Source organism: Martes martes (genome assembly GCF_963455335.1).
Source record: "Martes martes genome assembly, chromosome: 1".
Classification (NCBI taxonomy): Eukaryota; Metazoa; Chordata; class Mammalia; order Carnivora; family Mustelidae; genus Martes; species Martes martes.
Window position 1 is genome coordinate 150,319,951 of NC_137888.1, and position 26,908 is coordinate 150,346,858.

The 26,908-nt window shown below is 39.1% G+C and overlaps 1 protein-coding gene across 5 annotated transcripts in view; it reads right to left on the bottom strand.

The window, feature by feature from the left end:
• OXSR1 (oxidative stress responsive kinase 1) overlaps positions 1–26,908 on the bottom strand; it is a 101,665-nt gene that overhangs the window by 51,609 nt on the left and 23,148 nt on the right. For 4 of the 5 annotated variants that reach the window (XM_080821523.1, XM_080821524.1, XM_080821522.1 and 1 more), the window contains 2 exons: positions 17,673–17,781; positions 9,129–9,270 (listed from right to left, as the gene is read on the bottom strand). In XM_080821523.1, the coding sequence (XP_080677649.1) occupies positions 9,129–9,270; positions 17,673–17,781 (251 nt within the window). The remainder of the gene's footprint in view (positions 1–9,128; positions 9,271–17,672; positions 17,782–26,908) is intronic. The other variant, XM_080821526.1, reaches the window with a different exon arrangement.

The following is a 26,908-nucleotide window of genomic DNA, read 5'->3' on the forward strand; positions in this document are numbered from 1 at the left end:
AATAGGCACAGTCTGTGGAAAACTTGAAAAAGGTCAAGACCAGCAATGAATCAAAATGAAAAGTTGGAAAATACACTGCATTTGGGCATCTTAAACCAACAAGCCAACATTTCTGTTAGAGCTGACCTCTTTAACAGGAAAAATATTGGAGTAGATAGATACAGAGAGAAAAGCATAAGTCTAGTTCAGAGACGTCAGCAGGGAACACACTGAAGATGGAGAAAAATTATCTGATCTGATCCCCAGGACAACACACAAATGGACCAGAAATAAAGATGAAGAGTGGAGAAACCTACGAAACAGGTCCAGCTGTTGCCCTAGTAAGACCACCACCTCCCAAGCCTGCTGAAGCCTCAGTGGAACTCAAAGCTTGGAGTGGTTGCTGCTGAAGTGTAAGCAGGGGTTCTTAGCCTTGGCTGCATTAGAATCACTTGGGGAGCCTTTAAAAGCCCCAATGTCAATGTGTCATCTCAGACCAACTAAATGAATTTCTTGCAAAGCATCCAGGAATCAGTACTTACTGAAGTTTCCCAGGTGATTCCAATATGCAGCCAAGAATGAGAGTCTTTGATCTAAAGTGTGAGTACGAGAATCCATTCCAGCAACGTGGCAAACAGTCATCACTACTGCCCAGGACTTAAGGGGAAAACCCCCCATCCCTCTGCTACAAACAAGAAATGCTGGGTAAATTAGGAAGGGAAATTGTCACATAGCTGGACATAAAATAAAGACAAGGAAATCCTCAAGTTTCAGAAATCAAAGGGACACTTTAGAGCCAGAGCAGTAAGCCTTGGGAGAGAGGGGACAAATGGCTAGGAACCTCAGGTTTCAAAACCCACCCCCTAAACAGAAAACATGGCATTGGACTAGTTTAAGGTTGAAAGTAGACTTGAGACCCCTTCATAAAATTGGGACCCTAGAAGAAAAATGAGCCACAGTGAAAGATATGCTTAGCAAAAGTAAGCTAGTATAGCCATACTGAAATAAGATGTAATTGTCTTTAACACAAAAGCATTTTGAGGAATGAAAAGGGCCATTATATAATTTTAAAAATGGGAATAATTCACCAGAAAGATAAGAATCCTGAAGGGGTTGTTGGATTGTAGGGCTCCTTCTCATAACCTCTGGCTTCCATTTTTCTAATAGGAAGTCAGTTCTCAATCATATTGCTATTGTCTTAGCTTATTCTATTCAGGCTGCTATAACAAATATATCACAGCCTGGGTGGCTTAAACAACCAACATTTATTTGTTGCAGTTCTGGGGGCTGGGAAGTCCAAGATCAAGGGAGTGGCAGATTTGGTGTCTGGTGAGGATCCACTTTCCGGTTCATAAGCATAGGAGAGCTGACAACATGGACTCCATATTTCTTCCCTCAATTCTCTCCATCAGAGACATGTGTTCCAGGCCCCACAGAGGTTAATGAATGCCCTGACCAGATGTGGGAAGGCTCATTCTGATCTTCCCTAAAGTGACGCATACAGAAGGCATCACTTTAGATAACTACTGTTTGATATCACCCCCATGCCCCTCACACTATAAAAACTGTGGGTTAAGATCTGGACTAGACAGAGAATGGGGGCAGAGAATATTTGCACAGGTGCCTGGATTGTCAGTCCATGCAACGCCCCATCAGTAAGTTACTCCAAATAGAACAGTGGAAACAGCATGGAGCGGTGCATGTTTTTTGGTCTCCAAGTGCCTTTTCAATGTGAAGGATACATTACTGACCCTCCTCCACCTTCTAACAAAAGATGGCCATCTTTTCACTATGTCTTCACGTGGCAGAAGGAGCAAGGGAGTTCTCTGGGGTATCCTTTTTTTTTCCTGGGGTCTCTTTTACAAGGATAATCCCATTCATAAGAGCGCACCACCCTTACGACTTAATCACGTTCCAAAGGCCCCTACCTCTGAATACCAGTACAATGCTGACTAGAGTTCAACATATGAATTCTGAGGAGACACAAACATTCTGTCTTTGTACTCCTCCTACATGATGAATTGTTTTCCAAATCTTACTGCTTTCCAGATACTCTGTGTGTTTAGGTTTCAACAGTGTAACTATAGTGTGTCTATTCATAGATTTCTTTGTATTTGTCCTCATCATGGCTCATGATTTGGAAGTTTTCCACCATTATTTCTTCCGGTATTTTTTCTCGCTCTTTTATTCATTTAGCTAAAGAAGGGCTAATATATATTCAAAGTAGATGTTACGGTCATACAAAACTGAGCAGGGACTGACTTTTTTTTTTTTTTTTTAAAGATTTTATTTATTTATTTGACAGACAGAGATCACAAGTAGGCAGAGAGGCAGGCAGAGAGAGAGGAGGAAGCAGGCTCCCCACTGAGCAGAGAGCCCGATGCGGGGCTCGATCCCAGGACCCTGGGATCATGACCTGAGCCGAAGGCAGAGGCTTTAACCCACTGAGCCACCCAGGCGCCCCCAGAGACTGACTTTTTGCCTGAACTTGCTATCAGTCTATTCTTCGCTTTCTAAAAAAGACAGTGACCTTAATATATATTTTGGGTTAACTTCCTTTAACTATATAAAGTCTGTATATGTAAAGTTTTAGGATAAAGAACGTACTTTTATTTGTGTTCTGAAGTGAAGATTTTGACATTTAAAATAGGGATTGGATATAGTAAATAAGACAACACACAGGATATTTAAATAAAATAACCCCAGTGACAGATCTAAATTCTATTGAGTAACTGAAAAATGTAATTGATATTAAACTAATGTATACCCAGATTCGTGGATTAGTTTCATCTTTCTTTCCTAGCAGGTTTTAGAAGCACACTGCCTAAATTCAGTTGCCAGCTATGTCATTAGGTGGGTGACTTTTGGCTAATTACTTACCTCTCTCTTTGCCTTGGTTTCCTCATTTGTAAAATGTGGAGGAGAGGGTATATACCTCATAAAATTACTATAAAGATTAAATGAGGTAACATACAGGATGCACTTAGACTACTATATGGCACACAAGTTTCAGTGAATGCTTGTTATCATCTATACCAGAGGTCAACAAACATTTTCTTAAAGGCCAAAGAGTAAATATTGTACACTTTGTGGGCCAGATGCTCTCTGTCACTGTTACTTTTTTTTTTTTTTAAGATTTTGTTTATTTATTTGACAGAGAGAGACAGATCACAAGTAGACAGAGAGGCAGGCAGAGAGAGAGGGGGAAGCAGGCTCCCTGCCAAGCAGAGAGCCCGATGCGGGGCTCGATCCCAGGACCCTGAGATCATGACCTGAGCCGAAGGCAGAGGCTTAACCCACTGAGCCACCCAGGCACCCCTCTGTCGCTGTTACTTTAATTTCACAGTGCTAAAGCAGCCATAGACAATCTGTAAATAAATGGGCATGACTGTTTTGTTGTTGCTTTCACAAAAAATAGTCATCAGACTTGATTTAACTCGTGTGTTTGTCAATCCCTGATGATCTATATGGTTGTAGAAGATTGGTTTTCTCTCATGTAATAGTCAAGGCATAAGTGACATCAGTTCAATATGGTGACTCCACAGAATCAGGGACTCACACTCCTTCTACCATCTCTAAGTTCTTGTTACACAGTCCAAGATGGCTTATCACCACCTCAACATTTCAATGGAAGGAAGCAAAGAGGAAATAGAGGTTATGTCACCTTCTATTAGCAGTGGTTCTCAGGACATTTAGCAATGTCTGGAGACATCTTTGGTTGTCACATTGGGTTGGGGCAGGAGAGGAGCTACTGGCATGTAATGGGTAGAAGCCAGGGATGTTGCTAAATATATCCTACAATGCACAGGACAGCCCCTGCAACAAAGCACTGTCCATCTCAAATGTCAGTAGGGCTGGGGGTTGACAAAACCTGTTAAAAGAACAACTCTGAAGTAGTATATACATTTTTGTTTTCACCACAGTGGCTAGAAACTAATTTACACAGTAATATCTGATCCTCACAGGAGGCTATGAAATGTTGCCTTTCTTCTGGATGGTCACATGCCTGGTAAAGATGTCATGTTTTTATAATTCAAAAAGAAGAGGAGACAGGCTAGGGGCAAATTAGCAGCTTCTGGCACTTTTTTTTCCTAGAAGATTATTCGATGAACATGGAATCAGTAGCTGAATTACACTAATTGCTAGTATCAAAGTATGGATCCACAGGGTTACCACTATCCAGAGGATGGGAATCCTGTTTTTCAGGGCACCTTTTCCTCATTTTTTTTTTTTAAGATTTTATTTATCCATTTGAGAGAGAGAGAGAACATGAAAGGGGAGAAGGTCAGAGGGAGAAGCAGACTCCCCGTAGAGCTGGGAGACTGATGTGGGACTTGATCCTGGGACCTGAGGCAGTCGCTTTACCAAATGAGCCACCCAGGCACCCCAGGCACCTTTTCCTCTTGACAGTGCAGGAAATATATTCCCAAATCTTTGGTCATGTCCTTATCCAGTCATCTGTTAACATATTATTTTAACTAGATATGAAACGAATGGATATAATTTGAGGTGAAAAATCCTATTGTCTGAAGAGTATGCCTTCAATGTTTCCAAGATTTCTAGTTTAATGTATTATTTCTTAGAGTCAACTGTTCTGCTTCAAAACCACAAGAGGAGCTCATTCTTCTTTGTTAAGATATAAGCTGGTTGGAAAATTTAGACAACTAGAAAGCATTATGTTTTCCTAGAATAAGATACTTTTATAAATGGGCTAATTTCACTGATGTGATTTCTTTAAAACAGTCCTATTCTCAGAAAAACCTAATTAAAGTTTTGGGGGGGGGGCGATACCTTGCTTTTTTACCCCAACATAGCCTCATTATTCTTTAAAACCTCACTTTTAGCACTTGATAGTTGTCTGATCTTTATTTATTTATTTTTTTTTTTTTTTAAGATTTTACTTATTTATTTGTCAGATAGAGAGAGAGAGCGCACAAGCAAAGGGAGCAGGAGAGGCAAGGAGCCGGATGTCGGACTTGATCCCAGAACCCTGGGATCATGACCTTAGCCAAAGGCAGACACCTAACTGAACCATGCAGGGGTCCCAGTTGCCTGATCTTTAATCAGTTATTTTTCTGGGCCTTTGTTTATTTTTGGCAAAGGATTAGGGTTAACTAGGTGATTTTTTTTGAAAACTGACAAAACTCTAAGATATTTAAAGTGTTACAATGTGATAGTCTGATATATGTATATACTGGGAAAGTATTCCCCTCATCAAGTTAATTAACACATCTGTCACCTCACATATTTTTGGTGAGAACATTTAAGTTCTACTCTTTAAGCAGAACTTACTCATCTTATAATTGAAGTTTGTAACCTTTTATCACTGTCTCCCTATTTCCCTGACCGTCCAGTAGCTGGCAACCACTTTTCTACTATCTGTTCCTATGAATCTGACTTTTTTTTAACATTCTACTTTTAAGTGATACCACGCAGTATCCGTCTTTCTCTGTCTGGCTTAATTCACTTAACATAATGCATTCCAGGTTCATCCATGTTGTCATAAACTGCAAGATTCCTTTTTTTTTTAAACAGCTCGATAATAATCCACATGTTTATCCATTCATCTACTGATGGATACTTAAGTCATTTTCATAGCTTGGCTCTGAGACAGTGATTTCACACTGCTTTTGGGTATAAACCCAGAAGTGGCATTGCTGGATCATATGGTAGTTCTATTTTTAATTTTTCTGCGGAACCTCCCTACTGTTTCCCACAACGGCTATACTAGTTTATGCTGCCACCATCGGTGCACCGAAGTTCTCTTTTCTCTACATCCTCATCCAGGATCTGTTATCTCTTTTTGGAAAACAGATATCCTAACAGATGTGAGATGGTATCTTATTGTCGTTCTGACTATATTTCCCCAAGATTAGTGATGTAGAATACTTTTTCTTGTATATCGTTTTTTGGGAAAATGTCTATTTGGAACCTTTGCTCATATTTAGTTAGGTTATTTATGGTTTTTTGTCTCTAAGTTGTAGGAGTTTCTTGTATATTTTTGGATATTAACCCCTTATTGGATAATGTGGTTTGCAAATATTTTCTCCCATTCCATAGGTTGCCTTTTCATTTTGTTGATGGTGTGCTTTGCCATGAAGCTTTTTAGTTTGGTGTGGTCCCAGTTGTTTAATTTTTCTTTTGTTGCCTTTGCTATTAGTGTCACATCTAAAACATCTGTATTTCATGTATTTCTATTCTGATCTTTTTATTTATTTCTTTCTGCTAACATTGGGCTTAATTTATTCTTATTTTTCTTTTCTAGTTCCTTAAAGGAAGATGATTTTTAAGATAACAATCTTATTTTGTCTTCTACCTTTTTTCTGCCTTGATTTTAACTAAGCATTTTACAAGATTCCATTTTCCTCCCCTCTCAGTATATCAATTTTTTTTTCTTTTTTTAGCGGCTGCCCTAGAGTTTGCTATAAACATTTACACTAATCCAAAGTGTACAGCAGCACCATAGGAGCACTATACAACTTCTCTGAGTTTTCCTTTCATTTCACATATCCTGAACTGGGGACTAGCATCAATAGGCATAGATGACAAACAAACAAAAACAAAAGCGAAAAAAACCCTCCAAGCCTGCTCTCTGTAGCCAAAGGAGCAGCAAAGAGCCAACCTAGCACAGACTTAGCAAAGGAACCCACAGCTGGAGTTGCAAGCTGGCCCACTATGCCAGAACCAGAGGCTGGGTGGTTGGTTGGTTGGTTTTTAAAGATTTTATTTATTTATTTATTTGAGAGACAGAGAGAGAGCTAAAGAGCACAAGTGGGGGAGAAGGAGAAGCAGGCTCCTTCGCAGAGCTCGGAGGCCAACACGGAACTCGATCCCAGGACCCTGGAATTACAACCTGAGCCGAAGGCAGATGCTTAACCAGCTCAGTCACCCAGGCGTCCCTTGAACCAGAGGTTTAAATGAAAAACCCAAATGGAAAACCCCATTTTCCACCCTATATCCACGGCAGCAGGTAGGCCCGTATTGCCCACACCAGCAGCACCAATAGCCCCACCAGCAACCCCAGCCTGCTACCCAGCTGCAGAGAACAATCCAGGCCCAACACTTTCTGGCCCTCCACACAGTGGCAAAGGACAACCCAGGCCCAGTGTCTCCCAACTCTCAACCCAGCAACAAAAGGTGGCTCAGGCATATGCCTTCAACCCCACAGGCAATACCATCAGAGAACGAATGGGAGCCCCACTGGCACAAGTGGCCTGGCCCATAGAGTACGCCCACAAAAGTGCTCACAGACCCACAGGTACAGCGTCTATCTCCCACCTTCCACCTAGCAGCACCAGACCCAGGGACGCACACTTTTGGTCTCAATGACTGTATCAGCAGAAATTGAGTAGAACCCCCCAGCAGTGCCAGGTGAACAGAACAAACCAGAACAGCACTGTAAGAGCTCTAAAACTCAAACTGTCACTGGAACTACAGCCCACCAAAATACACCAAGACTTATATCTACCCAAACAGGGAAAACACCTGCCAAATTATATATTTAAATGAGACCAAGAGTCTCCGAACACATATCCAAAATATCCAGGATACAATTTAAAAAATCACTTGTCAGGACGCCTGGGTGGCTCAGTTGGTTAAGCGGCTGCCTTCGGCTCAGGTCATGATCCCAGCGTCCTGGGATCGAGTCCCGCATCGGGCTCCTTGCTCCGCAGGGAGCCTGCTTCTCCCTCTGCCACTGTGTCTGCCTGTGCGCGCGCTCTCTCTCTCTCTCTGACAAATAAATAAATAAAATCTTTAAAAAAAAAAAATCACTTGTCATACCAAGAACCAGGAAGAACTTTAATAAGAGAAGACAACTGACATCAACACTGAGATCAATCAGATCTTGGAATTATCTGAAAAGAATTTTAAAGCAGCCATTATAAAAATGCTTCAACATGCAGTTTGGGATTTTCAAAACATGAAAAACAGAAAATCTCAGCAAAGAAAAGCCATAGAAAAACAAAATTATCTAAAAAATTATAATAACTGAAAAAACTCAATGGGTTCTAGCACAGAATGCAGAGGTCAGAATCAGAACTTGAGAACAAAGCAAGAGAATTTACTGAATCTGAACAGAGAAAAAAAATAGGATGACAAAAATTGACCTGAGCCTCAGGGCTTAAGGTACAATAACAAAACAGGTAACATTTGTATTAACAGAGTCCCACAAAAAGAGGAGGGAAATAATGGGTTGAAAAAACTAGCCAAAGATGTAACGGCTGAAAACTCCCCAGACTCGGTGAAAGGCAAAATCCTACGGACTCAAGAAGTTTGGGAACCCAACACAGAATAAAGCTGAAGAAATCCATAACCAAGACATCACAATCAAACTTCAAAAACCAAAGACAAAAAAAATCTTGAAAGACGCCAGGGGAAAATAACATTATGAGAAGATCAATTCAAACTACAGACTTCTCATCTGAAACCCTGGAGGCCAGAATTAAGTAATACAGCATCTTTCAATTGCTGAGAGAAAAACACTGTCAGCAGCAAATTCTTATATCCAGTGAGACTATCCTTAAGAATGACTAAAAAGATTGCCTGATATGAAGGAAAGCCAAATCCAGGGATTAAATAGATTTGGGTAACACAGATTCCACCATCATTTGGATTCTTATTATCTCTACCTAGAGGCTGAATAGAGAGAGGCAGCCAGGAATACTTGGACCATGCAATGATACATATCTTTTCACATTAAAAAAAAAAATAGAAGTCTTAACAAAAAATTATTTTATAAAGAGCTTTTAATAATTTGAAAAAACACTCAAGGTAAAATATTAAAAAAAATAGAAGCAACAGACAAAATTATACATAGTTCTGTTTTCTATATCTTTTAAGCATATAAAAGAAATTGGGAAGAAATACTACAAAATGTCACCAGTGACTGTGATGCTTGCCTCTTGACAGCATGAAATGATGTTTTTGTATTTTCCATTTTGACTAAAATATTTGTTACTTTTTAAATACTCGCTAGCTGTTTAACTAAAACCCTAACCACAATATGCTGAGACTAGTGATACAAAAAGCCATGATAACACTCAGAGATTCTGATCAATTCTGCAGAAGAATGGGGAATGGTCTCAACAAAATGATAGAGCACAACTACCACTACATTTTCCAAAAAAGCAGAGTTGTCTGTTACGTACCTGTGAATCTGTCCATTTTTATGCAGGTATTCCAACCCTTCCAGCACTTCTTTGAGTATTGTAGCAATGGTAGGTTCATCTAGGACTCCACTTTTGTGCTCCCCCTTTGCCACAATGTACTTAATAATATCTAGAACAGAACCTGAAAACAGAAGACAAAATTTGATATGAATTTTTGAATCGTTCAATATAATTCAGAGACATTTTGAAATCAAACCACATGTAAGCCTTTTCAAAAACTTAAATGTGTAGGAAAGGAAAAAAGAGCAAATACAAAGAAATATAGAAGTTTAATAAAATTATTAATTTATTCTTGATTGCAATCTAAAACAGAAAGCAGCCTAATATCCAAACAGCAGTGTTACACCAGCATTTCCTTTAGACTATTAAAATAAGAATTTGAAAAAGGTAAGAGGATTTTTAACCGCATCTGAAAAATACCTAGGTAAACCATACCCATCAATAACACTTTAGTGTAAGATACAACAAACTAATTTAGGTTTCCAATATTGGATCAGATTATGCAACACTGTATAAATAAATACATAAAAATACAATTACAATGCAGGTCAAATTACAGAAGAAACGCTTGGCAAGTAAAGATCACATGTGTATGCAAACCAACTTAAGGGTTAAAATTACTCTTCAGGTTAAAAAATAATAATAAAATAGGTACGACAAGAAAAAAAATGTAAAGGATAAAAACGGCAGTTCTCTTTCAATAACAGCCCAGATATATTATCATTCCTATTCTTCCCCGGATCTGAAATAACACTCTGACTAAAAACTGGGGGGAGACAGAGAAAAAACACCTACGCAGTAATAAAATCACAGACTGCTGACTACCATAATTAGTTATTATAATCAAAAAAGTTTGCTAGAGATTCTTAAGATTTTTGGCAGTACAATGGCCCATAAAGAGCAGAGAAGCAAAACAAAATCATCTCTGATATCAGAAATCATGCCAAAGAGTAGAATATAACACAAATGGCACAAAAAAGTTTCGATTTCCATTTCTTGGCACAAGACCTCAATGATCAAGACTAAAATTAAACCACACAGTTATGTTGAAAATTTGCCCTAGTGGGGGCTTTTATTTCACACACTTACAAGAAAAAATGTATTTCCAAATAGAGGGAAAGAAGGGTCTAGATGGAATCCTTCAAAACACACACATTTACTTCAGTTCCCACTTGAAATCCACTAATTTGATAAACTTGATTTTAAAAAAAGGTATAAATCCAGGATGAAAAAGAAAACAAAGAAGATAAAGAGGAGAGACATCAATCATTTTTTGGAGGAAGGAAAACAGAACAAGTTAACTAACTAAGCAGAGTAGAGCCATCTGAAACCCAGATGCCTGTGGAAGAGTGTGTTAATTACGAAACAGCATATCCCTACAGAGCACATACATACAGCAAAGTCTACCTAAGGGGAAGTAAAAGGGGATTGAAGAATAGGGCTGAAACCAGGAAAACTGTTGAAAGTTCATTTATCCAGGAAGAAAGATGCCCAAATTCCTCCCCTCTCTCTGGAAGCCCCTCCCACTCCCCACGTCCTGCAGGAGACAGTTTACTCTCTGGAGACAATGAACCAGGAAGGCTCCAGATTCCAAGTGGCATTTTCAAATACATTATTACACACTTTCCCCTCTTTATTGCTGGGATTCACGAGACTGTGACTCACACAGGGTGAGGCCTAAAGGAGACATTTTGTTCTGCTTAGTTTAATCAATCACATATTAGTCCCCAAAGCAAAGTAACTATACCAAAAGGTCGTATGTTTCATTCTGAGAAATTCAGGCCACACAGGAACTGCTTAGTAAGAAGACATTTATATAAATAAGTGCCAACTGAATTATATGTTTGTAATGTAAAGAACATCTAAAATAAGGAATGCAAAGGGAGAAATTCCTACTAGGAATTAAAAATTAACACAACTTATCTATTCAAAAATTTGGCCATATTATATGCAAGACCTAGCTCTGGGTACCACAAAATATGTCAAGATACTCATGGTATAATTGCTGACTTTCTGGGAACTTCTAGTCTGGGGGATAAAAACATGGAGTAATAGAGACTTAGGGCATAAAGTTTTTGGTTTTGTTTTTTTAAAGATTTTATTTATTTATTTATTTGTCAGAGAGGAAGAGAGAGAGAAAGCACAAGCAGGCAGTGTGGCAGGCAGAGGCAGAGAGAGAAGCAGGCTCCCCCAATAAGCAAGATCCCTGATGTGGGACTCAATCCCACAACCCTGGGATCATGACCTGAGCTGAAGGCAGCAGCTTAATGGACTGAGCCACCCTGGTATCCCAGGGCATACAGAACGTTATTAGATCTGTATTTTTAATGACTTTGAAGGAGGGACTCATTTTTAAAATCCTCCAAGATTTTTTTTTTAAGATTTTATTTATTTATTTGACAGAGAGAGAGAGATCACGAGTAGGCAGAGAGAGAAGGGGAAGCAGGCTCCCTGCTGAGCAGGGAACCCGATGCCAGGCTCAATCCCAGGAACCATGAGATCATGACCTGAGCCGGAGACAGCTTAACCCACTGAGCCACCCAGGTGCCCCTAAAATCCTCCAAGATTTTAATGATTTCATATCATTAATGATGAACAGGGAAATTAAAGCAGTGCACATTCCCAGTCTACGCGTCCAGGACAGACACTCTGAATAAGCTATATAAGAAGTTCCCTCTCAAAAAAAAAAAAAAAAAAGTTCCCTCTCTCTCTTTTTTTAAGATTTTATTCATTTGAGAGAAAAAAGAGAGAGAGTACATATTCAAGAGACAGCACAAGTGATAGAGAGGGAAAAGCAGGGTGCCAATTGAACAGGGAGCCTGATGCAGGGCTCAATCCCAGGACTCTGGGATCATGACCTTAGCCAAAGGCAGACACTTAACTGACTGAGCTACCCATGTGCCCCAAGAAGTCCCCTCTTCTTATACAGTCTCTTTTCCATTTCAGTCTTCCCTTATAGGTGGAAAGATATTTATGTCACAAAGACCCTGATCTTTAGCTGACAAATATTGGTCCCAGAAGGTGTTCATTTTTTCCCATATGATTTCTTCAGCATCTTGCAGCATCTAACATGATGATGGTGCTTACAATCCTCCTTTCTCTAATATCAAAATTACACAGATCTCTTCATATCAACTAAGAAATGTGAAGGTAAAATATGTTAAGCAAAAAAAAGACTGTAGATACCACTGGATGATTCAATTAACAGCTAAGGAAAAGTAGGAATGAGGGAAGGAATAATGAAGGAAGACAATCTTATGTCCTTGGGCACAATCTGGAAAAAATACTCCGCAGGGATAATCGGTTCTCGAACTTTAACACATGAAGGGATTAGCTGGTAAACTGGTTAAAAATGCAGATTTCCAGATCTTGCAGACTGTCATTCAAGAGATATAAGGTGGTCCCAAAAGATGTATTTTAACAAACTTGACTACCTGACGAACAGTGTCCACTGAAATCTAAGCATTTCTCAGAGTAAAAGCAGAATAGAAAATAAGAGGGAATGGGTACAAATCAGGTAACAAAGCAGAAAGTTAAAATGTAGACACCTATTCCAAAAAATCCATCTCATGTCTGCTTTCCTAGCCCATGGCATAGAACATTTAAAAAGCAATGCAAAGGGATGCCTGGGTGGCTCAGTTGGTTAAGCAGCTGCCTTCAGCTCAGGTCATGATCCCAGGATCCTGGGATCGAGTCCCGCATCGGGTTCCTTGCTCGGCGGGGAGCCTGCTTCTCTCGCTGCCTCTGCCTGCCTCTCTGCCTGCTTGTGTGTACTCTCTCTCTCTCTCTCTGGCAAATAAATTAAAAAAAAAAATCTTAAAAAAAAAAAGCAATGCAAAACTTTTAACTGCACAGAAAATCATTTTTAAATATTAAAATAATATTGAAAAAGTGGCAAAACAGCTGCTGGTTTAGACACTTAAGTGTCATAATTACAGCTCAAATTACTCATTCAACATGTTCCTCAGTTTACTTTTATGAAAAAACACTCTTTGAATCCAAAATTGCCTCATTTTGGTTACTAGAATTTCTGCCAAGAAGCTTTAACCAGTATTTAGCCACTGGGCTTTGTTCTTGTCTTCCTGAGCCATGGAAGGTTTCAAAGGTGACAAAATTTGCTTGGGCTCAGTATTCCATTTCAAACAGACATGCTCCTCCACTGTTGCTTGAACAACCAAAGTTGGTGACTATTATTAATACCAGGTATTTTACCTGGGTCCTGCTTAGATATTACATAAGTTCCCATGGAAGACGACAAAGTTGAGAGCATCCCTGAAGAACAAAATTAATTCACTAAGATAGTGATTTTAAATTAGGTTTCTTCAGTGTCACAATTCATACCTCTAAGTCCTACAGATAATTCTCTCTCCTCTCCTTTCAGCAGTTTTCTTAATTACTTTGATTTCTGAAACTCTTACAGTTTGGTGCTAATAAATTGCAGAAATATTTACTTAGATCAGAACTGCTTCTAATTTCTGCAGATTAACTTCTTACACTAATGAATTCCAAAATTCAATATCAGAGTTTAATTCACAGAGGAGTATCACAGTTACAAGAAAGCAACAAGAAGACTATAATAGGGGCGCCTGGGTGGCTCTGTGGGTTAAGCCTCTGCCTTGGCTCGGGTCATGATCTCGGGGTCCTGGGATCGAGCCCCGAGTCGGGCTCTCTGCTCAGTGGAGGGCCTGCTTCCCCCAACCCCTGCCTACCTCTTTGCCTACTTGTGATCTCTTTCTCTCTCTGTGTCAAATAAATAAATAATTTTTTTTTAAAAAAAGGACTATAATATTGACACACTGAATCTAAACTTACTTTAACCATGATGTCCACCTGCTTGGTAGGTGTAAGAGTGATAGCTGCAATTCAGTTTACAATTTTATTAGCTTATTAAACTTTACATCAATGCAATGTTGCTAAATGAAAAGTATGCTTTTGTTTGGCTAAAAAAGTTGATGTGAAAGAAGGTCGCCTAAACATACTTCTGTCAACTCTGGTTATTTATATTATTTAATTACTCAAAGGGAGCCTCTGCTTATCAACGGTCTTCTCCTCTCACTCTTTTGGCTCCAGGTGTAGGTCCCATCAGTTCACACCATACTCCTCCATCCTGCCTCCAGAACCTTCTCTGCACAGTGTTCCCTCTATATGCATCACTTCCCCCATCTCTCCCTTGATACCACCTCCACCTCCCACTTCACCTGGCTAATTATGACCTATTCTCTAGGTCTCAGCTGAACATCACCTCCTGAGGGAAGTCCTCATTAACCCCTCTGCATGCATTCTCCCTCAGTTAGGTTACATTCTCCTGGTACCTGTTCCCATGGCACCTGAAACTTCTTCCTGGTCCTCTACATAATTATTTAATTGTAACTTTTCCTTACTAGCTATGAGGCCCCTAAGAGCAAGGAACTAAGGGTATGATTCACCAATATATTGGTGATCAATAAGTATTTGATGAATGGAATGTTAATTGAGCTCTAAATCTTGGCAGTTTCTCTGTATTTTAAAAGCATTTTAAAGTTCTGCTTAGTTGTAGCTTTTAAAAAGTTTAATGTATCTCTTCAATTTAAATGTTTACTCACTTTATAACTAGAAAAGCAAGACTTCATTTTTCTAAGATGTCAATTCTTTAATATCTTAAAAGGTTTAGATATAAGATTATGTTGACTCATAGAAATTGAAGTAATTAAAAAGAGAGTTAATGGCTGGAACATGTTTGAAAATTATCCTCCAGGAAATCTGCTGAGTCCAGGGCTGGAAAAATTCCTGTCCCAGGAAACCTAAGACCAGGAAAGGCAGAGAGGTACATTTAAAAGACATCCCACCCACCTACATGTTCTGCCCCTTCTAAGATCAGGATATGTATTCCCAGAGAAAAACAGAGATTCTTTAAAAAATATATATTCATTCTGCTTAGGAGTAGCAGAAAGGATGGGTTTGCATACCGGTATGGATGAAGGAATAAAGCAAGACAATGTATTCCTATTCATCAAAGGACTTTTTAGCAAAACAGTAAAAACTTTGTATTATACATTTTTTGTAAATTACAAATAAAGCAAATTATGCTATAGGTGATCAATAATGAAAGATACAGTATTACCTAATATTCCCATATCTGTCCATACTGAAAGAACCATGCTTGACCACCATCTTGAAAGGTGGTTGGTGTTAGCAAGGATTCCAACCATCATATGAACAGGGCCTTTAACAAAGCCATCCAGTTTCTCCAGTGTGTCACTAATGGGATTGAAACAAAAAGGTGATTCTGGCTACACTGAAAAGCATCAAATAACAAGGGATTATTATTAATGGCTAAATTTCCTGTGCATCTACATGTCAGCACAATGAAAGATGCCTGACATACGTCACCTCATTGACTACAGCCCAACACCCTAAAATACAGAAAGGTATCCCCGTTTGACAGAAAAGTTAACAGGTTCAAAGAGTTTAAAAAGTTTGCCCAATGACATAAACCTGCTAAGTAGGAAAGTGGGATTTAATTCTAGAGCCTGAGCTCTTTTACAGCCTCTCTGGGGAAGTAAGGTGTTCAATGAAATACAGTATTATCAATTCTAAAATGAAAATCATGTTCCCATACAAAATACATATGCAAATAAAAATAAAGCATAGTGATGGAAAGGTTGGTGGCTCCATCACTCACTGGTCCTCCCAATCTTGCTTCATGATCCAAGTCCATGCCTTGGCAAAATGTCTAATTCACTATATGACTTGGGCCTTCAGGTAACCATAACAAAATGTTCAATCTATACATGACAATGGTCCGCTGTTGGCAATCAGCAATACTTACATTTTATTCTAAAGGCTTGAGCAGAAATAATTGTATACATACTGTAGGATAAAGCACCATAATTAACTATGTTAATATTGGGGATCAAAATTTTCTGTGTAAGAGAAAAGAGATTCAAGTATAATTTTAAGCAGTTTTAAAAGTCTATAATGTTAAACTTGAACTGGAAACACTAATTCTAAATCATAATTTTTAATACACTGCATTTCCAAGTTATTAGAACTTGAAGTGATGACAACGTAGTAGCAATGAACATCCCCAACATCTCCGACATCCCAGTTATGCTCTCTAAATAACTTTCTTCTAACAAAGATCAGAACCCCTTAGAGTACTGGCTGATTCTGGGTCTGGGAAAAGCAAAAGAAATGTGACCCTAAGAAAGCTTGAACCAAAACCTAAAGGATTCACGTCAAAAGGACATAAGAGTAAGCTTAAAGGGAGACCCACTGACAAAGTTTCGGATAATCTGGGCATCAGTAAAACTGACTGGAAGTCACTAAATATGTAAAATTCTTTGTGTCTATGTAATGACATTAAAAAAAAAAATGAAAGCCTTACCCAACATGGAAAAAAAAAAAACCTTCTCATTTGCTACCACTGGAGGTGAATACTAAACCAATTTTTTACTCTGAAAATTAGGTACTTAAGTAAAAAGAATCAATTATGTATCTTCCATTTTTAGTAGGAACTACAATACAGATTAATCAAAGAGCCCCAGTTAATAAGTTCCTTTACACAGAAGAATGCTAGTTTATACGTGTAAAAGAAAGGATGCAATAAGTCTCCATTCTGCAAACCTTGACAGAATAACTGACTCAAATAAGGATTGTGAATGGATGCTAGAATTATTAAATGAAAGACTTAGGCGGGGGGGGGGGGGCCACCTGGCTGGCTCTGTCGGTTAAGCATCTGCCTTCTGTTCAGGTCATGTGGGATTGGAGCCTTGTGTCTGGCTCCCTGCTCAACAGGGAGTCTGCTTCTCCCTTTCCCTCTGCCCCTCCCCTCTGCCTATGTTTTCTCTCTATCTCAAATAAAGAAATGAAATGAAATGAAATGAAGAAAGAGAAAGAGAAAGAAAGACTGACTGACTTAGGTGGGGAATTGGATACTCACAAGTGCCCAAGTATCATCTCACAGATTACCTGCTAGCTGCAAAGGGAAAAAAAGTTAACCTTTCCATGCTGAGGCCTGGCTGTCAAAACCTTAAGCAATCAAAAGTAACACCACCATTAAAGATATAACAAGAGAGCAAATACTTCCTGGTGTGATGCACTATGAATACACAGCATTACCCACAAAATGCTGTCAAAAAAATTTTAACTTAAATCTAATCAGCCTTTAGGTCCAATTTTCAATTTGCATAAAGAGGGGAATACAAATCAAGTTAAATATCACCAGAGAGAAATAAGCAGATAAATCCAAAATGTGGGTCATTCTACAAGACAGTTATTCTCAGACCCTTCAGACTAGAACCTTCAACAAATTTCTGTCATGGAACAGAGGAAGCTGGAGGGAATCATCACAGATTAAGAGCTTGCAACCAAATGCAGTGTGTGAAACCTGTCTCAACTCATATACCAGCATCTTTAGCAGATACTATGTTTTCAGTATGTCCTCAAAATCAAATATCCATGAACACCAAACCAGGATAAAGAAGAATATTTTTAGTAGCTTTCCAACCAATGGAAGTTAGCATTTCATTGTACTCTACTCACCTCCACTTAGCAGCTTCATGACTAGCCACAGTTCATCTTTTACCACAAAAGACGTGTAGTAAGACACAATATTAGGATGATGGCACTGACTCATGGCTTGAATTTCTTTCTACGAAGAAGAGAAAACATGATAATATATTAGATGCAAGCCTAAACAACACTACGAGTTAGTGAATTCAGATTTAAAAATCCCAAGACTATGTAACAACCTTTGCAAGATCTACAGTTAAACCAAAAAACTCCCTCAGTCCATTCTGACTGATCATTCCACTCATAACCTCTTTAACTAGAAACACGCCCGCTTTATCACAGCCTTACATCGCACCACAGAGGCCTCCACTAGGACACGTTTTTCTTTAAGGTGCTCTTGAAAAACTCTCTTGGGAAATCTGGTTTTACAGCCACAGAGGATAATTACTAATAAATAGAGGGTGGTTTTGTTTTTGTTTTATCATGTCTTAAAGTGTCTATTTTCTTTTAAAATTTTATTTATTTGAGAGAGAGAGAGAGAGAGAGCGTGCACACACATGTGCAGGAGGAGGGGCAGAGGGAGAGGAAGACAAAATCTCCAGCAGACTCCACGCTGAGTGGGGAGCCAGACTCGGAGGTCAATCTCACAACCCTAAGATCATGACCTGAGCCGAAGGAGATGCTTAACGACTGAGTCACCCAGGCACCCCATTACTTTACTTTTATTACTCAAGTACTTAAGTACAGTTGACATACAATGTTGTATTAGTTTTAGGAATACAGCATAATGATTTGACAATTTTATATATTACTCACTGCTCACAAGTGTAGTCACATCTGTCACCATACATTATTATATTGACTATATTAATATATTATATTGACTATATTCCCCATGCTGTATTTTCCATCTTTGTGACTTACTTATTTAAGTTTGTATCTCTTAACCCCCTTTATCTGTCTCACCCATCTCTGGAACCGACGGCAGTGAGGTTGTTCTCTGCAAATAACAGTCTGTTTTTCCTTTGTTCACTTGTTTTGTTTCTTAGATTCCACATGTAAGAAAAATCATATGGTATTTGTCTTTCTCTGTCTTATTTCACCTAGCATAATACCCTCTAGACCTATTGTTGTCACAAATGGCAAGATGCCATTCATTCTATAGCTGTATCCCACTGTGTGTATCTGTGTGTGTGTAAAATCACCTCTTTTTTAATGTATTCATAATGTATTCATCTATAGATGGACACTTGGGTTGCCTCCATTATCTTGTCTATGGCAATAAACATAGGGGTGCAAATATCTTTTCAAACTAGTGTTTTCATTTTCTTTGGGTAAATACCCACGAGCAGAATTAATTACTGGATCATATGGTAGTTCTATTTTTAATTTTTTGGGGTGCCTCCATACTATTTTCTACAGTGGCTGCACCAATTTATATTCCCACCACTAGTGCAAGAAAGTTCCCTTTTCTCCACGTCCTCACCAACACTTGTTACTTCTTGTCTTTTTTATTTTAGCCATTCTGACAGGTTTGAGTTGATACCTCATTGTGGTTTTGACTTGCATTTCCCTGGTGATGAGTGATGCTGAGCATCTTTTCATGTGTCTGTTGGCCACCTGGCTGTCTTCCTTAGAAAAATGTCTATTCAGGTAGAGGGTGCTTTTTGGTTTGTGGGTTTTGTTTTATTTTGAAAATACTATTTCTTCCCATTTTTGTGAAATAATTAACAATTCTCACTCTAGGGTGGTGGGGAAATGGACATTGGGGAGGGTATGTGCTATGATGAGTGCTGTGAAATGTGTAAACCTGGCGATTCACAGACCTGTACCCCTGGGGATAAAAATACATTATATGTTTATTAAAATAAAAAAATTAAAAAACAACAACAACAACAACAATTCTCGCTCTAATAAGAAATATCCTGAAACGGCAAGGTCAGAAACCCAGTCCAAAGTAGAAATGTGAGCTCCCTCTAAGCTTACTCTACCTCAGGTTATGAATTTAGATTAGCTTGGGTGTGATAAAGGGAGTTACAGAGCCCTGAGTGATCTGGGCCCTGCTTACCTCTCTCATCTTAATCCTACTCTCTCACTGACCCAACCCCAATATACCCCTACAATCCAGCCACAGTAAATCTTCAGGTGACCATGCTTCTTCTAACCATGGATATTTAATGGCATTGCTCCCTCTACCTCAAATACACCTCCCTCATTATTCTACCCTGGCTAAAAATGCTAATTCTTCCTTCTAATCTAGCCAAAATATCAATTCCACCAGCTCCCCAAGTTGAGTTAGGTATCTCTTATCTTCCAAACTCCCTGTGTATCTCTTTACATCATGGCACATATGCACTGGGTAGTACCTTGGGTACTTATTTATCTATCCCTCCCTGGTAGACTGAGAACTCCAGAAAGCAAGTACTTAAAAGTGGATCCCTAAATGCAAGCTGGTGCATATTACATGCATACACGCGCATATACACACAGGACTGTTACTCAGTCAAAAAAAGAATGATGTCTTGCCATTTGCAACAACATGGATGGATCTAGAGGGTATAATATTAAGTGAGGTAAGTCAGAGGAAGACAAATATACCATATGGTTTCACTCATATGTGGAATTTAAAATACAAAACAAACAAAATAAAAAGACAAAAGCCAGACTCTTAAATACACACAACAAATTGGTGGTTGCCAGAGGGGAAGTGCGGGGTGGGGTGAGGGGGGTGGTGAAAGAGATAAGGGGAATTAAGAGAACATTTATCGTGATGAGCACCAGTAATGCACAGAATTGTTGAATCATTACACTGCACACCTGAAACTAATGTAACACTGTATGTTAATTGTACTTGAATTAAAAAAAATCCATGAAAAAAGGTGGATTCCCTAAATACTGCAGAACTTATCATATTATACTATAATTGCTTATTTTTCTGTATCCTTCACAAAACTTTAAGCTCAATGAAAGCTGAGCCTCTGTATTCCTGGCACTTATCACTCTGCCTGGCACACAGTACACCTACAATAAATATTTACTGAATGAATTAAATCCTATAGTGCTTTATAAAACTTTTTACTTATTCAAGTACTGTACTTGCCCTATGACCTTGATATTTGTATAGTAAAAATAAATTGTGTAGAAGTTGCCCAAAACTGGATTCAAAAGCAATGCTCCATGAACATTAGTTTTTCTTGTCTCATCTTCTCTAACTGAATGTAAATTCCTTTATAGCAAGGTCTTTGTCATAAACATTTCTGCAACCTCCGAAGTCACCAGCACAGTCTTCTGAACTAAAAACTAAGTAAAACTAAAGTAAGCACCTCCCTGTTGACATAGTTACACAAGATTAAAAGAAATAAGAGAAGACATATGAGAGAAATATAGGGCAACATATATTCCCAGTGAGTGGTAAAGATAGTAAATATTACAAGAATTCATTGGAAAGAAGAGTAAAGGTAAACAAGAAGTCCTCTCAGGGGAGGGTTAGTTCTACAGGATATGGGGAAATTACAGCACTGCAAGGCACACACAATTACAAAAAAAAAAAAAAGAAAGAAAGATGAACTATACAAGACATATTTTAGGACGCAATGAGTAGACCTGTCTAGGGTAAGTGGTTCATGCTTTCAACAAATATCTACCAAGCGCTTACTAGGTGCCAGGCACAGTGCTAGGTGATTGCCTACAACAGTGAGCCCTCAAGAAACCCACAGTCTGGTGAAGACATTAGGCAAATATGAATTTAACAACACACAGTGATAAACAGTTGGATAGGAGAAGTACCAGATACTGCATGACTTCACTGGAGAGGCAAATTATCAGAAAACAGGAATGATAATCAGGGAAGGCTTCCTATAAGAAGTTTTACTACACTGACACAGGAAAGGTAACTAGACTTTATAGGTTTGACTGTTTAATCACATGGGACCATATCATAAAGGACCGTGTAACTGTGTTCAAGAATTTAGTGGGGCGCCTGGGTGGCTCAGTGGGTTAAGCCGCTGCCTTCGGCTCAGGTCATGATCTCAGGGTCCTGGGATCGAGTCCCACATCGGACTCTCTGCTCAGCAGAGAGCCTGCTCCCCTCTCCCTCTCTCTGCCTGCTTCTCTGCCTACTTGTGATCTCTGTCTGTTAAATAAATAAATAAAAATCTTTAAAAAAAAAAAAAAAAGAATTTAGGCTTCATCCTAACAGCAAAGGAACACATCAAAGGCTTAATTAATATATACTGTTTCATAAAAATCACTATGGCTGCAATATAGAAAATAAATGAGAGAAAGCAAGACTAGAGCCAAAGACACTGTTGAACGCTATTGCTATGACCTGGGTGAGGGACCATGGTGGCCTAAAAAAATGATAAATAACTAGTCACTCAGTCTGGATAATCACACTGTGATCACATTACTATTAGGAGAAGATGGGTGAACAGCATCTGGGAACTTTCTGTACTTCCTCTGCAACTCTTCTAGAAGTTTAAACTACCTCAAAATAGCTTTTAAAAAATACATGGTAGGATGGTTGGGTGGCTCAGCTGGTTAAGCATCTGCCTTTAGCTCAGGTCATGATTCCAGGGTCCTGTGATTAAGCCCTGCATTGGGATCCCTGCCTGGTGCTCCCCCTGTTTGTGCTCTCTCTTTCTGTCAAATAAGTAAATAAAAATCAATTAAAAGTACATGGCAATATGAATGGAAAGAAAGGAAGGAGTCACGAGATATACTGAAGAGGTACAAACCACAGGACTTGGTGACCAACTGGACAGGGTAGGGGAGACAGAGGGTGACAATTCATGCACATAGAATTGGGGTCAAATGGTCCAATGTCTTAAAAGTGAAGCTAAGGATTTTCATTTTCAGCTCTACCCTGAGAGAGGGAACCACCAAGGTCCTTTAACAGGAGACTACTAGAGAACCATCAAATTCAAACTTCTGGAAGGGCCTTAAATATTTCTTTCCTTTCTTCTATTTCTTTAAAGGTGGGGGTAGAGAGGGGTTTCTTTATCTTAACTCCCATTGGAGTTATCCTTTTCCCTTTCCTTTCAAAAGCAAAAATAAGTATGTAAGTGCTCTGTGAAAGTGCTATATTCACTCTGACTCAAGTTTCCCAGTAGCTCCCTCCCACACTGAAGTGAATTCCATCCGTCTCACTGAAAGGACTTTCTTTAAAGTCCTGTTACCTGCTGCTGCCAGAGCTTTCCTGTGGATTTCTCTGTTCTCCACCTGAAGCTTTCTCAAGCATTGCTTAATGATGACTTTTCATTCTTTTTTTTTTTTTTTTTAATTTTTTATTTTAATAAACATATAATGTATTTTTATCCCCAGGGGTACAGGTCTGTGAATCATCTGGTTTACACATTTCACAGCACTCATCATAGCCCATACCCTCCCCAATGTCCATTTCCCCACCACCCTCTCCCGTCCCCCTTCCCCCCCGCAACCCTCAGTCTGTTTCTTGAGATTGAGTCTTTTATGGTTTGTCTCCCTCCCAATCCCATCTTTTCATTTTTTCTTTTCCTACCTCCCCCCAAACCCCCCCACCTTGCATCTCCCCTTCCTCATATCAAAGAGATCATATGATAGTTATATTTCTCCGATTGACTTATTTCGCTAAGCATGATACCCTCTAGTTCCATCCACGTCGTCGCAAATGGCAAGATTTCATGTCTTTTGATGGCTGCATAGTATTCCATTGTGTATATATACCACATCTTCTTTATCCATTCATCTGTTGATGGACATCTAGGCGCTTTCCACAGTTTGGCTATTGTGGACATTGCTGCTATAAACATTCGGGTGCACGTGCCCCTTCGGAGCACCACGTTTGTATCTTTAGGATATATACCCAGGAGTGCAATTGCTGGGTCGTAGGGTAGCTCTATTTTCAGTTTTTTGAGGAACCTCCACACTGTTTTCCAGAGTGGTTGCACCAGCTTGCATTCCCACCAACAGTGTAGGAGGGTTCCCCTCTCTCCGCATCCTCGCCAGCATCTGTCATTTCTTGACTTGTTAATTTTAGCCATTCTGACTGGTGTGAGGTGGTATCTCATTGTGGTTTTGATTTGTATTTCCCTGATGCCGAGTGATGTGGAGCATTTTTTCATGTGTCTGTTGGCCATCTGGATGTCTTCCTTGCAGAAATGTCTGTTCATGTCCTCTGCCCATTTCTTGACTGGATTATTTGTTCTTTGGGTATTGAGTTTGATAAGCTCTTTATAGATTTTGGATACGAGCCCTTTATCTGATAGGTCGTTTGCAAATATCTTCTCCCATTCTGTCAGTTGTCTTTTGGTTTTGTTTACTGTTTCCTTTGCTGTGCAAAAGCTTTTGATCTTGATGAAATCCCAATAGTTCATTTTTGCCCTTGCTTCTGTTGCCTTTGGCGATGTTCCTAGGAAGAAGTTGCTGCGGTTGAGGTCAAAGAGGTTGCTGCCTGCATTGTCCTCAAGGATTTTGATAGATTCCTTTCGCACATTGAGGTCCTTCATCCACTTTGAGTCTATTTTCGTGTGTGGTGTAAGGAAATAGTCCAATTTCATTTTTCTGCATGTGGCTGTCCAATTTTCCCAGCACCATTTGTTGAAGAGGCTGTCTTTTTTCCATTGGATATTCTTTCCTGCTTTGTCGAAGATTAGTTGACCATAGAGTTGAGGGTCTATTTCTGGGCTCTCTATTCTGTTCCATTGATCTATATGTCTGTTTTTGTGCCAGTACCATACTGTCTTGATGATGACAGCTTTGTAATAGAGCTTGAAGTCTGGAATTGTGATGCCACCGACTTTGGCTTTCTTTTTCAATATTCCTTTGGCTATTCGAGGTCTTTTCTGGTTCCGACTTTTCATTCTTTCCTGGAACTCACTCATCTTGATTTCTAACATTTACTCCTGGTTTTCTAATTACCCCAACACAAACAGTTTACCTCCACTTCACACCATTCAGTCAGTCCCCAAACAATGTTAATTTACTCGTTCATTCCTATTGACTAAACACAATAAAGTCCCTGCCCTCAGGGTTCTAAAACTAACAATTCAGGCACCCCTCTCAGGTCCCCTCCCTCCTTGGGAGCTCTGTGCTATCACTTTGCTATTGCTCAATAAACCCTGCTTTGCTGCCTACTAAAAAAATAAAATAAAAAATAAATAAAACTAACAATTCTTCCATCTATAAAATGTCTAGGAAATGTGTTTTTCTTTCCCTTATCACTGTCACTGCCTGAGTTTAGAGTCTTAATACCTCTTTGTGTGGCCCTGTGTACCTCAAACCATGGGTTGCAACCCACACAGGCCACGACACAAACTAAGTAGATAAAGTTAGAAACAAAAAAGAAATAGAAAATCAGAGTGCGTTCTACAGAATATAATCAAGAACTGTTTTATGAAAATATTGTTTCAGTTATACATTATTATTTATGAATATATACATAACTAATTCTTTTCTAATTCTAAACCTCTGTCTGGTAAAGTTTCTATCTCTGTCTGTTCAAAGTGTCCCCAGCCCTGGTGGGCCAGAACACAAAAATCTCCACAGAGGCCTCCATCTTTGTAACTAGGAGCACACCTCCTCCTCTTACTTCACAGTGGTTGACACCTCTCCTACGCATCTGTCCCGCTCGGTCCTGTACAGGAGACAAGAGTGTTAACTCTTCATTCAACTGGATTGTGAGCTTCCCAGTAGAATGAGAGACATTTTATGCCTCCTGTGTTCCCTTCAGCTCTCTGGCCAATGAATCTAGTACTAGCAACTACCAGAGAAGAGAAAAAGCTCAAAACACTGCCTAGTGTGCCTGTGAGTAACAGCTCTGGAAAAGGTAAGTGTAGTAAGATTTTACAGCTGATTTTCCCATCACACCTAGCAAAGGTTGTCAGGGAAGAAAACATTTTGACAAGAGAAAGGAGCAATATACTACCTCCTCACCAGTAACTGTCACACAGGATACACACCTAGAACATAGTTCGCATCAGCACCCTTTCTACATTATAGCAGAGACCATTTTGAAAACAAACTTAAAATCACGACACCACAAGTTTGGTATGCTGATCTAAAACTAAAGGGCTTCTCATCTCTTAGAAACTGAGCCCTTCTCACTCAGATCTCAGGTCCCTGACACTACAAACACCACAAATAAACCAGACTTCTTTATATTCCCAATGTTTCTTCAGACTTTAGTGGGATCTTACTTGTTTGCCCTCCAAAAAGGCCAATTGTTTTAAATTTGCTTTTACCAAGAGGCGCCTGGGTGGCTCAGTCGATTAAGTGTCTGCCTTCAGGTCATGATCCCAGGGTCCTTGGATCGAGCCCTGCATGGGGCACTGTGCTCAGCACAGTCTGCTTCACCTCTCTCTCAGCCCCTCCCCACCACTCATGCTCCCTCTCTCTCAAATAAATAAATTTTTTAAATGTTTTACTAAAAGTCACGTCCCCCCCTTACTTATTTGCCAAATATATAAATACTGTATTTGTAATATAAAGCTTACTGGACTATGCAGACAAAATGATGAAGGTCTAATTTTTTTTTCTTTTATTATGCTATACCAAATTTGCACTCCTCTACAAGTAAGGCCTAGTGTAATAACACAAATATTATTTTCAAGATGTCAAATATCTGACAGATGCTCTTTTGACTTTTGAACCAAGATTATAATTAGTTACTATTAGATGAAGTAGAAAACAACAGACCTTACTCAGAAAGACCTGATTTTTAATCCAGACTGTCACTTATTGTATGATTTACTTCCTTCATCTAAAATGGAGCTACCACCTGTCTCATGGAGGCATTTATGAGGGTAAAGTACACTTAAGGGCCTATCACTAAAAAGATGTTTGCTGTTACTATCATGTGAGCACAGTCAAGTTATTTAAACTTTGAACTTCCATTTCTTTAGTCATGAGGTAATAAATAAGACTTTCATTCACCTTTATGCTCTCCTTATGGGTTATGTAAAATAACTGGCAAATGATACAAATTCATACTGGGCTTCTCAAATTCCAGTCAATATATATAGGCTAAAAATTCTGATTTTCCCTCAAAATAATTAGTTTACAATTTACAGCCTTCTTTTATGATGACTGCAGTTCAAATATCCAAATGATGCTCCAAGGTATTGTAGGCCTCTCTAAATGCAAGATCACTACCTACGATTTCCATCGGCATGTCCTTTCAAGTGTATATTCTCTCACGAAAGCGGCTCAAGATCACTATAGCAAATTTTTTCTTTAGCTTCTACTCACACATTACCAACTCCTGAAGACATGCTGTTGTTTTTTTTTTG